The sequence below is a fragment of the Alternaria viburni genome, assembly GCF_023758015.1.
Source record: "Alternaria viburni strain BMP 2772 chromosome Unknown scaffold_6, whole genome shotgun sequence".
Taxonomy (NCBI): domain Eukaryota; kingdom Fungi; phylum Ascomycota; class Dothideomycetes; order Pleosporales; family Pleosporaceae; genus Alternaria; species Alternaria viburni.
Window position 1 is genome coordinate 264471 of NW_026055775.1, and position 12557 is coordinate 277027.

Genomic DNA, 12557 nt, shown 5'->3' on the forward strand with positions numbered 1-12557 from the left:
GCGAGAGATGGTGTTGGAACCAAATGACGACAGCTCCAGCTACCTCGGTCCTCTTAGCAAAAACCACGCCCTCGCAGCGACCTGAAGCGCTACCCTCTCACCAACACGACACAAGACAGTACAGTCATCATCGCTACGCGCTTTATTCTATCGTACTAGAACGATTGTTTAGATCCTTTTCTCAACTAATTGAAGGCCTAGGTACCTTGGTGTGCTTCCTGCAACGCTGTTAGCATCGAAACGAGCGGCGCAGGCTGACGGACGCGCCACTTTCCCGTGCAACGTATGTACCATCGCATAATGCATTCAGCATGCTCTGACGACTATGCAGACCAATTGCAGGCCGTGTAGAACTTGGCAGTATGCATCTTCACATGGTCGGTAGCCCTCTTCGCCTTGAACGCCGCCGCGGCGCGCGCTTCACTATACATGCCGAGGAAAGGACGTTGCTGGCTCAAGGAATTGGCTCCAGGAACCTGGAAACTATGGCAGATGCTAGAAATCCTTACAAGAGGAGACCTTGATGGCGCTGGTGCTGATGACTGAGCTGATGCGTATCCCTAAGGCTCCTGCTACTCACAGCAAAACTTGTCAGCAGCTCATGAGACGACACGAGACGACATGAGAATAGACACATCTAATCATCGTACGATCAAACGGAAATAGTATTGCGGCAGAAGTAGCCAAGGACGCCCTAGTGCTCAGTGCGGCCGTACATGTTGCTCTCTGGTAGATGAGCCACCGCTATCCATAGTGTATGAATTACGGTACCCAGCAGCCTGTTTTAACTCTGCAGGTACCCCTTACCGCGTGTTGGTTTGAGAGGCAGGTAATAACGGTGCAGTACATATGGTCTCGCGTCCTTGTGGCACAGCACATGGCGACACTTGGAATGCATGGCACTTGTTCGAGAAGGAGCGAATTGTTCGCACAACGCCCTTGTAAAGGATTACAACGGTCGCCGATGTATTTGCGCAGTTGAGGAACCTTCAAAAGGACTGATTCAAAGAGCAGCCTGGTAGTAGATCAGCCTCGCGGCGTTGGCATGGACCTAGTGTTCGGATACACGGACCACCACCGGGATTAATTCAGCCGCCAGCAACGGCTGCACCGCAGCACGCAAGAGTAGGATGGTAATATCCGCCCATCTTATCGCCAAATTGCGTTACAAAGGACGATGTCGTAAACTCTCGTACATAGGGCCTTCGGCAGGCTGCCCGTCCTATCCAATCACCCCCGATCCTGGCTTATCATTCAGGCCAAAGCGACTATACCGCTTTGATCCTGTCTCTTATCAGCCACCAAGACCCTGAGAGTTTACCTCACCCTTTGGTACAAGCGCGACCGTGGCTTACGGGTCCTTGGCCCTTTGAGACATCCAGTCCGGCGCGCTTGATTTCTTCGCATTCCTTCGCGGCACCGAATCTCAGGCCAAATACAGCCACCCAAGCCAGAAGCTCCACATTGTAAGCTCGGCTCCATCACTATGGGATTGGGAACGCCCTGCTTATCGCTGCCAAGACGGGCCATGTTCGACGTTGGGGGCACAGCAGCTTCGCATGTGTGGGCGTCAAAGGCGAGCAGGGGCTCAACGGCGCATCAATCTCGGTCCCTTGAAATTGGCGGAATGGCGTGAAAGAACGGGTGGGAAGATATATCAGCCTGGAGAGCCCCTGCCCATCCCGTCTTTCCTTTCCAGAATACCCCAGAGGTCCCAGTCCTGGTCGATATACCGACATGTCTTCAATCATGGAGCCACCACCCACCGTAAGTATCCCCAGCTAGTACGGCAGCCTGCCATGCAGCATGAATAACAATCGTGTAGCCCGAGTTCGATCCGGCGAAGCCTAATGGCGGCAACCCAGATGTCGAGAATATCAACCTTCAGTACACAGGCCTGGAGTTCCACTACATCTATCTCATGATTATGGCCTTCCTTGTGTTCCTCATCATACCTGGAATCGGCTTCCTCTACTCTGGTCTTTCTCGTCGCAAGTCTGCCCTGTCCATGTTGTTCCAGTCTTTTGCAGTCATGGGAGTTGTTACCTTCCAATGGATGTTCTGGGGCTACACGCTCGCGTATTCTCGCACTGCCAGTCCGTTTATTGGCAACATGGATAACTTTGGCCTCAAGAACGTCATGTCTGCGCCATCTCCAGGCTCATCGTTCTTGCCCGAGATCGTCTTTTGCCTGTATCAGATGCTCTTCTGTGCATGCACTGTGCAGCTCGTCGTCGGTGGATCATTTGAACGCGGTCGCATCCTACCTTCAATGGTTTTTGCCTTCTGCTGGGCGACTATCGTGTACTGCCCCATCGCATGCTGGACATGGAACGCGTAAGTCTCGCGATTATGTTTATCGAACCGAACTAATTGGATTATAGAAACGGTTGGCTATTCAACCTTCCTTCACTTGACTTCGCCGGTGGAGGTCCCGTTCACATCGCCTCCGGCTGGTCCGCCCTCGCATACGCTTTCGTCCTCGGCAAGCGTCTACACAAGGGTGACAAGATCCACGGAAAGGCTCACAACCCCACACTTGTCTTCATAGGCACTGTCTTCATCTGGTTTGGGTGGTTCGGCTTCAACGGAGGTAGTGCTCTCAATGGCACAGTCCGCTCTATGCTGGCGGCGTTCAACACCAACACCGCCGCCAGTTTTGGCGTGCTTGGTTGGGTATCGGTTGAGTACGTCCGTACCAAGGGTCACTTTTCCGTCGTCGGTGCTTGCTCTGGAGCCATCGCTGGTCTTGTTGGTATCACTCCCGCTGCAGGTTATGTTTCTGTGTGGATTGCTGCCCTGATCGGCTTTCTCACTGCGGCCGTCTGTTCTCTTTGCCAGAACGTCGACAAGTGGATTAAGATCGACGAGGGCATGGATGTCTTCAAGCTCCACGGAATCGGTGGCATGGTTGGTTCATTCCTCACCGGCATCTTCGGCCAAGCCTGGATCTATGACCTTGACGGCATGGGTCCCTACGACGGCCTCGGTGGCATGGACGGTGTGGGCGTTCAGATCGGCCGCCAATTGGCCGAGATCGTTGCCATCGCCTCCTACTCTTTCGTCGTCTCCTGCATTCTTCTGTACATCCTGAAGTTCATTCCTGGCATGCATCTTCGTGTCACCTCTGAGGCTGAGATGATGGGTCTGGACTACGACCAGTTTGGTGGTGAGCAGATTGGCGACTGGAGTATAATGGACCAGAACCACTACGAGGCGAATGTCAGCAGCTCAAGCAGCCAGAATGTGCCTACATCTGTTCCTGCGGCAGCGGTCGGAAAGCAATCGTAAGAGTTAGTGGTGAGCGCCTAGTACTAGGTGTTGGCGCAGCGCGGGCAGCGCTGCAGTTGGCTGTTAAGATTGCATAAGAATTCCACAACGAAGGCTCTTCAACTGGCGATCATCACACGGTGTAGACGGAGACTTTATCAAATCCATAGATTTATCACTCATAGATATATTAATCGTCGTTCATTCCCTAGTCTCAACTATGCATCTGTCGTTATACTAGTCCCGAACAACTCACTAATGTGCTAGTCTTGGAGGGAACAGATCGTAATCTGTATCTTCGTCTGATGAATCATCATCTGACCCAAAGACGGTCTCTCGACGTCCGGCGACAGGTCGGTATCCGACGAAGGGCGCCCCACTCGAAGGTGAAGTCATCAGAGACACCGAACGTGTATGAGAGAATCCACGAGCCGCGCCGAAATTTGGCTGTAACGCACATTTCAGCGTGCGAGACATCACAACTTTGGACTGTCCGGTCAAGCTCGTGGTCCCTGAAAGTGGCACGCGCATCCGATTTCCGCGGCCACAAATGAGCGATTTGATGGAGATAGGAGCCCTTGGAGTTACAGGAGGAGATACCGAGGATGACGATGTAGACGTTGAGCAACCGCGCTTCGATGATGAAGAGTTGACATCCGTGCTTGAGGAAACCTTAATTGGCATTGTGACATGTAGGGCGGCATGCTTTGTCGTGTCCAATTTACTGACATTGAAGCATGTATTGCCGGTAGCAATCATATCGTCAGAAAGTCTCAGTACCACCAATTGCGCACGTCGCAGCTTTAGAGACTGCGCAACGTCATGTCGAAATGGGAGGAGTTCCTCAGCGCTGAAGTCGCCCGTATCCCGAGTGAGTCCGGCGAAGAAGTCTATCATGAACTTTTCGATTTTCGTGTGGGTGCCAATGTGGTTCTCCAAGTATAGGAAGGGTTCGTGTTCTAGGGGTATTTGGGCTTGAGCGTCCAGTAGCTCAAGGTAGAATGCGCGATAAGTATCTACAAGCTTGTTTTGTAATCGTACATCGTCGATCATATCTGCGAGGCACCACGCCTTGGCCAGCTTAAGCATCGTGTCACAGCTACCTGTGAGCTGCTTTAGTGGGTTTTTTGCGCTTGGTCGCAGTCGCCGTATCAGACTGCTGCTGCCCAAGTAGTCCAATATGATCTCAAAGACATCGGCGTCGGTATTCATAATCCTGCATCCCTGTACGAGACGCGCGCGCAGTACTGGGCATGCCTTCAGGGCCGAGCCAGGGATATGGATAAAGCGCGCATAGGGTGGTTTACCCACTCGAACTTCGATGTCGTTGGTGTTCGGGACTTCAGTGCGCACCTTCGCTGGAGAAGTATAGACAGTGGCTATATCTGCACTTGAGGAGCTTGTATAGGACCGTCCGTTAGAGTAAGACTGATCACCTAGTGTCGCCTGAAGTGAAGTGAGCATTGTCGAGATACAATCAGGGGTTTTCTGTTCGGGTTGAAAGCGTGGGATAGAGTTGAATATTGAGGCGGGTAGATCGTGCCACCAATCTCTAATGTTTGTTGGAAGCTGGAGAAGTGAATGAGAAAGTGGTGCAGCATTAATACACATGACCTGTATATGAGATCCCATGGGCAGGGCTGTCAATACGACTTGGGAGGTTCAGGATTCGTGGTTCCTCTGGTTCAGTGGTGAACGAACCAAGGTACATGCTTCGTTAAATTATCTACACATTTTGCTTTCTCTCAAGCTGTGTCTGACGTTGGGCGTCGGGAGAAGCTCACAAGTGTTGAACACGTCTCTTCAAGTATAACTCAACATGGTGTAAATGAAGCCGCACAGTCTCCGTACTCATAGAAGCCATATAATACGGGTGCCCTGCGGATGTTGCGAACGCCGAGGATGGATTCAAACACCTTGCGTGAGTAGCACCGCAAACTTCATCCGCTGCGTAATGCTAGCACCTGGGTTGGTCGATCGAACGAACATTCGCGAAGAGTCATTGCACAGCGCGCATGGTGTTGTGGGAGCCACAGTAAAATACTGCTGCGTGACCTATGAGCAGCTCGAAGTTACCAACAACGACTGCTGGATCCCAATTTGGAAGCTCCTCAGAATGCACGGTCCATTTGCGTTGGTAGATAAGGCGCTGCTACGGATACGCAGATGTGATTGTTGTGCGAAGGAGTGCACTCTTGATTTGCAAAGTTCCAGTGGTGATGGAGGCTGATGCCAGGTGTAGAAGAGGGCAGAGGGAACCGGCACGCCGGGGATCCAGGAGACAGATTTGCACGGACCATACGCTAGTCGGCCCGATGCCAAATGCAAACCTCGCGTCATCGCCCCTACATCTCAACCACGCGCAACAGTTACTCGCGCCTCATGTTTGCATCCAAGATTGCCGGGTCATCATTGCGGCCCGCGTGCTACGCGTCTCGGTTGCCGGCGGTTTCTACCTTCCGTCCTGCTGTATCACAACTCCGCCACCTTTCCAAAAATCGCGTACTTCGTGACCAGCAAAGGAATGATGCCCAAAAGCCTACACACGAGCAACCATCTGTCTTGGTAGACGTATCACCGCCCATCGATCATACTACCGAAAACGCAACACCTGAAAGTCCTAGGAGGGTTAGATACCTGCGCCCCGCACTATGGGCTCTGTCGGTATCCTGCGGCATATTCTACGGTCTCGCCTATCTAGAGGCCAAGAGGGAGCTCAAAACAAAGCCGACATCTAGTGGAGGGTGGTTTCAGGCACCGCAATGGAACACAACACAACGCGGACCTCCGACCCCAACTGAAGTCATAACTGGAGCGTGGACCGGTCTCGATCCCGTTTCGCGAGTCACGTACGGACTTATCGGGGCCAATAGCGGCGTTCATCTCAGCAGCTTTCTCGTGCCTAAAGCCTGGGATGCACTATGGCATACACCTGCTCGCAACGTCAACTACACTCAATTCACATCCATGTTTGTACATGCTGGAGCTTTGCATTTTTTCGTCAACATGTATTTCTTGAACAACTTCATGGCACCAGTCGGATACTCGCGACTGTTCGAGGGTAGCCCGTATCATACGTTGTCGTTCTTCCTCTCGGCAGGTGTGCTGTCGGGCTTTGCTCAACACTGGCAGACATGGAGTACCCGCATACCTTTCCATCGACGGCCCATCCCCGAGATCTTCATCAAGTCCGGAGGTGCATCAGGAGCACTTTTTGGAATATTAGGGGTGTTCTGCATGCAATACCCGAACGCTGGAATAGGGATATTGTTCATTCCAGTACACTTCGATGCGCAATATGTACTGCCTGCGATCCTTCTTTTCGATCTCGTTGGCATCATTCGCGGTTACAGCTTCGTGAACTTTGGCCACGCAGTAAGTTCAACGCGCATGACTCCACGGGACTTACTAACATCATTAGGCTCACTTCGCCGGCGGGATGCTTGGCATAGCATATTCATACTTTGATGGCAAAACAAACCTTTGGAAACCGCTAGTGCGCCACTGGAAACGCCGCCTACAGTCCTAGATCGCTGGGGGATTGAAAATCATGAAGGACAAATCAAACGACCAGTTGGAAAGCTGCAAACTTTCAGACAAAGTACAACGTCGTCGAAAGTCCTAACAAGCCACATCCACGATGGACACTCCTCTCAGTACATGCATTAGGACAAAGAACACAAACATTATCAAACTCCACATCTGTCCAATGGATGCGCAGTCGTATTTACACCGGAAACATCAGACGACGTATTTCTTTCACGTGGTACAAACCGATGATACTGTGGCCGATAGCTTATAAGAGCAGGAATCTCACAAGCCCATTGTCTTCTCGAAAAAGACATCGCAACCATCAGAGACTCACACGATCATCCGACACTAAAACATGCCTTTCAAGATACCGAATGACGGTGTCACTATTACGGTCAAATCCGACAACGGGCACCTTGTTCCGATCGAGCTCAATGATCGCGTACTCAGAAACTGTCCGGTAATCAACGCAATGCCCTCGGGTATCATACTACCAAACGTGCAAGTGAAGCCTTTTCAGGTCGTGACGAATTATCTGGATGGCGACCATCTCCCATCGGTCTTCGCGAGTCACGTCGACAGTAGTGCGCCTTTGCTCCTCTTCGCTCAAACGTGGGCGCTCGCGGCGCGACTTGGTCTTCCTATCTTGCAGAATGAGCTCATATCGGTTATGACCGATATTCACGCCAGAATCATTAACGGGAGCGGAACAGACTCGCATTGGCAGAACACTGCCGATGGGTCTCTCGTCAAAGCTTTCCTGCATCTTCGAGAACAGGTCGGGGCGAATAGTCATGCCGAAAAGTTCCTTATATGCTTCGTCGGCAAAACGGCACCGTTCATCAGCGAACTGGAACAAAATCTCACCCGCGAACATCTCGACCCTGCTATCCGAAACGAAATATTGGAGAAAGCACGATCCTTCGGTCAGGATCCCATTAAACATCAACCACAAATGTTCCGTATCAATCCTCAACAGCCACCAAAATATCGACCCCTTGAGCAAGACTGTAACGACACAGGTATGGCTGATGGGTTTTGGTCACCCTCCGGGTCGTCACGCTCAATTACCAGGGACGACATGTGGAATGTGCCTCCACAACACCCTAGATCTCCGAAATTCATGTACCCGCGGCCACGCAGCCCGCTTTCCAATCGATTCGACCACGGCTCAGGTCCACTGGTATGCACACAGCCTGGAGACCCCAGTGATCCAGATCCAGGGTACACATCGCAGGCCATCAATTTCGATGATCGCAATCTTCCCACTGGCGCTGGTGTTAACGTGATCCGACTGACAGGTCAAGACCCAGGCGGCCCACGATCGCTACCTTCCCCGGCCAATCATCATCATGACACCACATTACCCTACATCATCCAAATCACGCAGCACAACGATAACGCTCATGGAAACGGGAACCACACTCACTATGGCGACAAACACAGTACGACTGCACATGCTCAGGGTGGTAGTAGTGGACGCTCAAATCGGACTGTACGAGCAGTAGCGGATAGCGGAGAACGGCGCTACAAGCTCATCAGGGAGAGGAAGGGAAAGCAATCCAAATGGTTTTCGCTTTTGGCATACGGCAGCAAGTACTACTAGGAGCAAAGCGCGTGTTGCGAATGCCTTTGGTTTGATTGGTAGACTATTTGTTCACGTTCGCACATGCCGATGCGTCATTATTATGTAGCTCCAATCAATAACTCGCTTATCAATCAAGACCTTTTGTTACCATGGAACGTTCAATCTTTATGCGCGATACCACACCCCAAAGAACCAACTCCTGACCCTCTCCCTCTTGCTCATCCTGCTTTTCGCACTACCCATCTTTAGCTTATCGCTTTCCTGACGAATTAGCTCTATGCTATTGACGGTGCGCAAGGCAAGACCACCCAGGCCTTCGATATCCACCTCTTCTTCGCCCTCTTCCGGGAACGCCTCATTGCACACGTTTTCTAGATCGCTCTGACGAGAACAAAATCCAATCCTCGTTCTCTTTCGTCTCTCGACGACGAGACTGTCGATTGCACGGAGAGCTAGGGAAGAGGTGACTTCAGCGTCTTCGGTCTCCTCTTCAGTTGTGTTGTATTGTGTCTCTGGTCTTGGAAACGAAGGCGCTCTTGCGTGACAGCGTGTGAGTGGGTATGTAGAAGCGTGGACACGGCTGTGTGCGGAGTCGGTTGGAGATGACATGTCTGCGTAATGTGCGCTTGATCTTTGGATTTTGGAATTTGAAGGTGTTCAGTAGTAGTTGAAAGCTGATATGGCTGTCGCTTTGATCAAGGCTGGAGATAACCGGTAGCGTGGAGGGCTGAGATTAAGTAGAGTGTAGCAGAGGAAGAAGGGATGCTGAGATGAGAGAATTAGAATTGAGAGAAAGAGCAGACGACTTATAGCAGATTAAAGAGTCAGAGCCTGTGGCTTCTTTTTCTTTCAAACTATGGGAGCCATGATGATGGTACCTTGGTTTGACTTTTCCATATGCCCATACATTGGTTCCAAACATGCCATCTCCTATTTCACATTACTCATCCCTCATCTCTCATTGGAAGCGCGAACTTTACGTCAGATGTACCGACTGTACGCCAAAACAGCCACTCGTATGGTACGAGCCTCAAAGCACGCGTCGCATCTCATCAGATATCGGGAAGTCAACGTCGGCTCCCGCTAACTTGATGCCAAGCGCCCTGACCTTCTCTTTCAGTTGCTTCTGTAACTGTGCAGGCATGGAAGGCAGCCCACCAAGTTCTTTAACCTTCTCCCTAATATCGGGAGGTAGCAGTGTCAGGTAGTCCATGTCGGGTGAGCTCATCATCTGCCTAAACTTCTCGTCAAGCATTCCTTCGAAATCTTCCGCCTTCAGCCCATATGAAGAGCTGCAAAGATGCTCTGTGGGGATATCAGCATAGCCTAGTCCACGTAGCGTCTGACATGCGAGTATCTTCATCTGCTGTTCACATGATGTGCAGTACCAGCGCGACACCTTCTCCACACCGAGCTTCTTTACACATGACTTGTGAAAGTACGTAGTAGTACAGTCGCGATGTGAGCAAACGACAGTGTCCTTCGCGAGTAATCCGCCCTTTGGTGCAGTAGCACGACAGTAGCAAATGCGCTCCGTACCTGGACGCTCGAGTTCGTTGTGCTGGATATCCTGTAACATGACCTGAGTGAGCTCCTGCTTGTTGAATCCGTTCTTTGCGTAAAGTCGCTCGAATCGAAGCTCTTGAGCCATTAGTGCGCCAGGATTGAAGCCATTCTTAACGTCGTCGTACTCCTTCTGCAGACGATCAGGTGCGCCATCTGGGTTGCGATTGCGCGCTCGAATAGTAGGGTCTTCCATGAGATAGCTGATCAGGTCATCGTCTACTAGCATCAAGCGGCCCTTGGTCCGATGATCCTTCTCGTACAGTGATAGTAGTTTCTCTCCACGGAGGCGGTTGAAAGGCCCGGTGCTAAATAATTCTAGGCATGGCATCACCAGGTAGCATTGATCTCCCAGAGGATCAACACAGGGACAATCTACGTCAGAGTCAGTATCTGCTGCTAAGTGCCAGTTGCGATGCACTTACGAGGCTCATGGAAGGGACAATCAAGAATGTCATTGTTCTCAAACGAACATGATGTGCTGTGTGAACAACCATCCCATGACGGCGGGAACGGATTTGTGAGTTGATCGCTAATAAATTTGCGGGCAAATCTAATCCAGTGCATGTGCTTGCCGTGTTTTGTGATAGGTAGTAGAGGTTCAGGCAGAGGTACTGGAGACACTCCCTTAGCGAATGTCGCGTCCGTGGAGATTGGCTCTGATACTACCTCAGTGGAAGCATCGTGATCATTGGCGCTCTCCGTGTACGATAGCACATCTTGAGAACTATCGCGGTCCTTGTTGTAGAGTATAGTCTCAGGTAGCATGGAAGCAGATTGTGCTAAGACGTCACCCACGTCGTAGACGTCTTCAGTGGCTTCGTTTCGGAGATCAGGAAGACTGATAGCTGCCTCCGGTATAGACTGCTTCTTTGCCTTGCGCTTCGCCTCTCGTGCCTTCTTAGCCTTCTTCTTCTGCGAGATTGCGGGATGGCCGTTGACAGAGTCTTCCGTCTCGGTCGTAAAACTCTCGGGTGCTGACATACCCCAAGCCTTTGGAGGCTTTACTGCTGGAGCTGAGCTATAAGGCTCATCTGAAGAGCTCCGCGAGGCTGAGAGGTTTGGGAAGTCGCGCGAATCGGAAAGCCATGGAGTCGGTCCAGGCCGAGGAGCACGAGCCGGAGGCTTACTTGGAATGTTACCCCAAGCGCGCGTCTTTGCTACCGATTTTGTTGGCGTCACTCCATTCGTGACGACTTGCCATCCATCAGGAGCTTGTTGTGACTTCTTGATCCGGCCAGGCACTGTAGTCGGCCCCCGCTCTGAAGCCTTGACGTTGATCACCAGAACCGCAGCCGACTGTCTGTTCAAGGTTGGGGCGGGTGGCAAAGGTAATAGCGGAGTATGATAGGGCTCAATATCTGCATGGTAGAGTCCATCGTCGCCGCTCACGCGCTTGTGGTTGCTCTGAAGATGCCTTCGGTCGGAGATGTCAAGGGTACTAGACCGCGGCGGCGACTGGTCATCGTCCTGATCACTGGATTCCTGTCAGTTTTGAAAATAAATGAATTGCGCAACGAAGTTGGCCAGCGTCTTGTCGCAATGTTGCGGGACTAAATGAGGGCAAGGGCAACGAACCTGACCAGTGGAGCAGTCTCATCCGTGGGGGTGATACCGCCACTGAAATCACTCAGACTAGACGCGAACTTCTCTCCAGTTTTCCAGTCCTTTCCAGTATACCTCTCTTCTACAATACCGTACGCGGTCTTACTAGTGTATCGGAGATAGCCTGCTCGTCGCATTCGCACTTCGGCAGTGTCTTTCTTGACCAGAACGATGTCCTCCAGGACGGCGTGCTTGAAGGTTTCGACGAGGCCTTGGAACATCTTGAGTTCTTTGCCTTGTAGACCCTTCGTTCTGGTGTTACGCCTGAGTAGCTCGTTGATACGGAAGGTTTCCAAGATGCGGTCCATTTCGGCTTCGAAGTCAACGTTTAAAGACTCGACAGGCGCCTCGGCGAGCTTTCTGATTCCCTTGCGGCCGACTTGCGTGCTGTATACATGGGCGTGGTACTGTGAAGTAGTCAGTAATTTGACAGAGTAGATACCAAAACAACAGACTCGGCACCTACACGAAGCTGTCGCTCAATCTCCTCGATCTCTTCCGGATTCCGCGGCCCGTCCGCGTCGTTGCTCGTTATGCCCTCAGCTGAATGTACAACGGAGTCGATGTATCTAATCTCCTCCTGCGTAATGACTCTAGATCTACTAGCCGCTCTTGCCAGACGCTTTGCATCCTTCCGCTCACGCTTTGAGGATGGAGTGTCCTCATCGCCGAGATCTCTCGCTGTTCCACGTTCTTCTAGCTCAGATTCGTCCGGCACGATGTTCCAGTCGATCTCGCCACAACTCTCATAGACGGCTCGTAAGCGCTCGGCAATGTCGTGATGACGCTTGTAGTGTTGCTCATCAATGCCCATGCAGTACTTGCAAGTATGACCGCGAAGTCGCATGAACATGGCCTGGAGAGGTTAGTGCATCGTTCGCCTTGGGTATATCCCATGCAACTAACCTGGTGGAAGCGCACGCATGGCTCGCTGTGCTTGCCGAAACAAGACGCCCTCGCGCCGGGGTGGCTCAACGGACGCTCGCAAAAGCCGCAGTGG

General features: G+C 51.7%; 4 protein-coding genes across 4 annotated transcripts; 2 read left to right on the forward strand and 2 right to left on the reverse strand.

Annotated features, from left to right (window-relative positions):
• Positions 1 to 1737: 1737 nt before the first annotated feature.
• J4E79_003534 (uncharacterized protein) lies at positions 1738 to 3291 on the forward strand (the record flags this gene model as incomplete). The annotated part of the gene is made up of 3 exons (XM_049352428.1): positions 1738 to 1767; positions 1826 to 2337; positions 2385 to 3291. The coding sequence occupies 3 exons, from the start codon at positions 1738 to 1740 to the stop codon at positions 3289 to 3291; spliced, it is 1449 nt and encodes a 482-aa protein (XP_049212807.1).
• Positions 3292 to 3583: 292 nt separating this feature from the next.
• Positions 3584 to 4482, reverse strand: J4E79_003535 (uncharacterized protein; the record flags this gene model as incomplete). The annotated part of the gene is made up of 2 exons (XM_049352429.1): positions 3584 to 3942; positions 4065 to 4482. 2 exons carry the CDS (start codon positions 4480 to 4482, stop codon positions 3584 to 3586), a joined length of 777 nt encoding a protein of 258 aa, XP_049212808.1.
• Positions 4483 to 7156: 2674 nt separating this feature from the next.
• J4E79_003536 (uncharacterized protein) lies at positions 7157 to 8407 on the forward strand (the record flags this gene model as incomplete). Its single annotated transcript, XM_049352430.1, has 2 exons — positions 7157 to 7823; positions 8025 to 8407. 2 exons carry the CDS (start codon positions 7157 to 7159, stop codon positions 8405 to 8407), a joined length of 1050 nt encoding a protein of 349 aa, XP_049212809.1.
• A 1012-nt stretch (positions 8408 to 9419) lies between these two features.
• J4E79_003537 (uncharacterized protein) lies at positions 9420 to 12410 on the reverse strand (the record flags this gene model as incomplete). The annotated part of the gene is made up of 4 exons (XM_049352431.1): positions 9420 to 10270; positions 10378 to 11429; positions 11531 to 11964; positions 12024 to 12410. 4 exons carry the CDS (start codon positions 12408 to 12410, stop codon positions 9420 to 9422), a joined length of 2724 nt encoding a protein of 907 aa, XP_049212810.1.
• Positions 12411 to 12557: the final 147 nt, after the last annotated feature.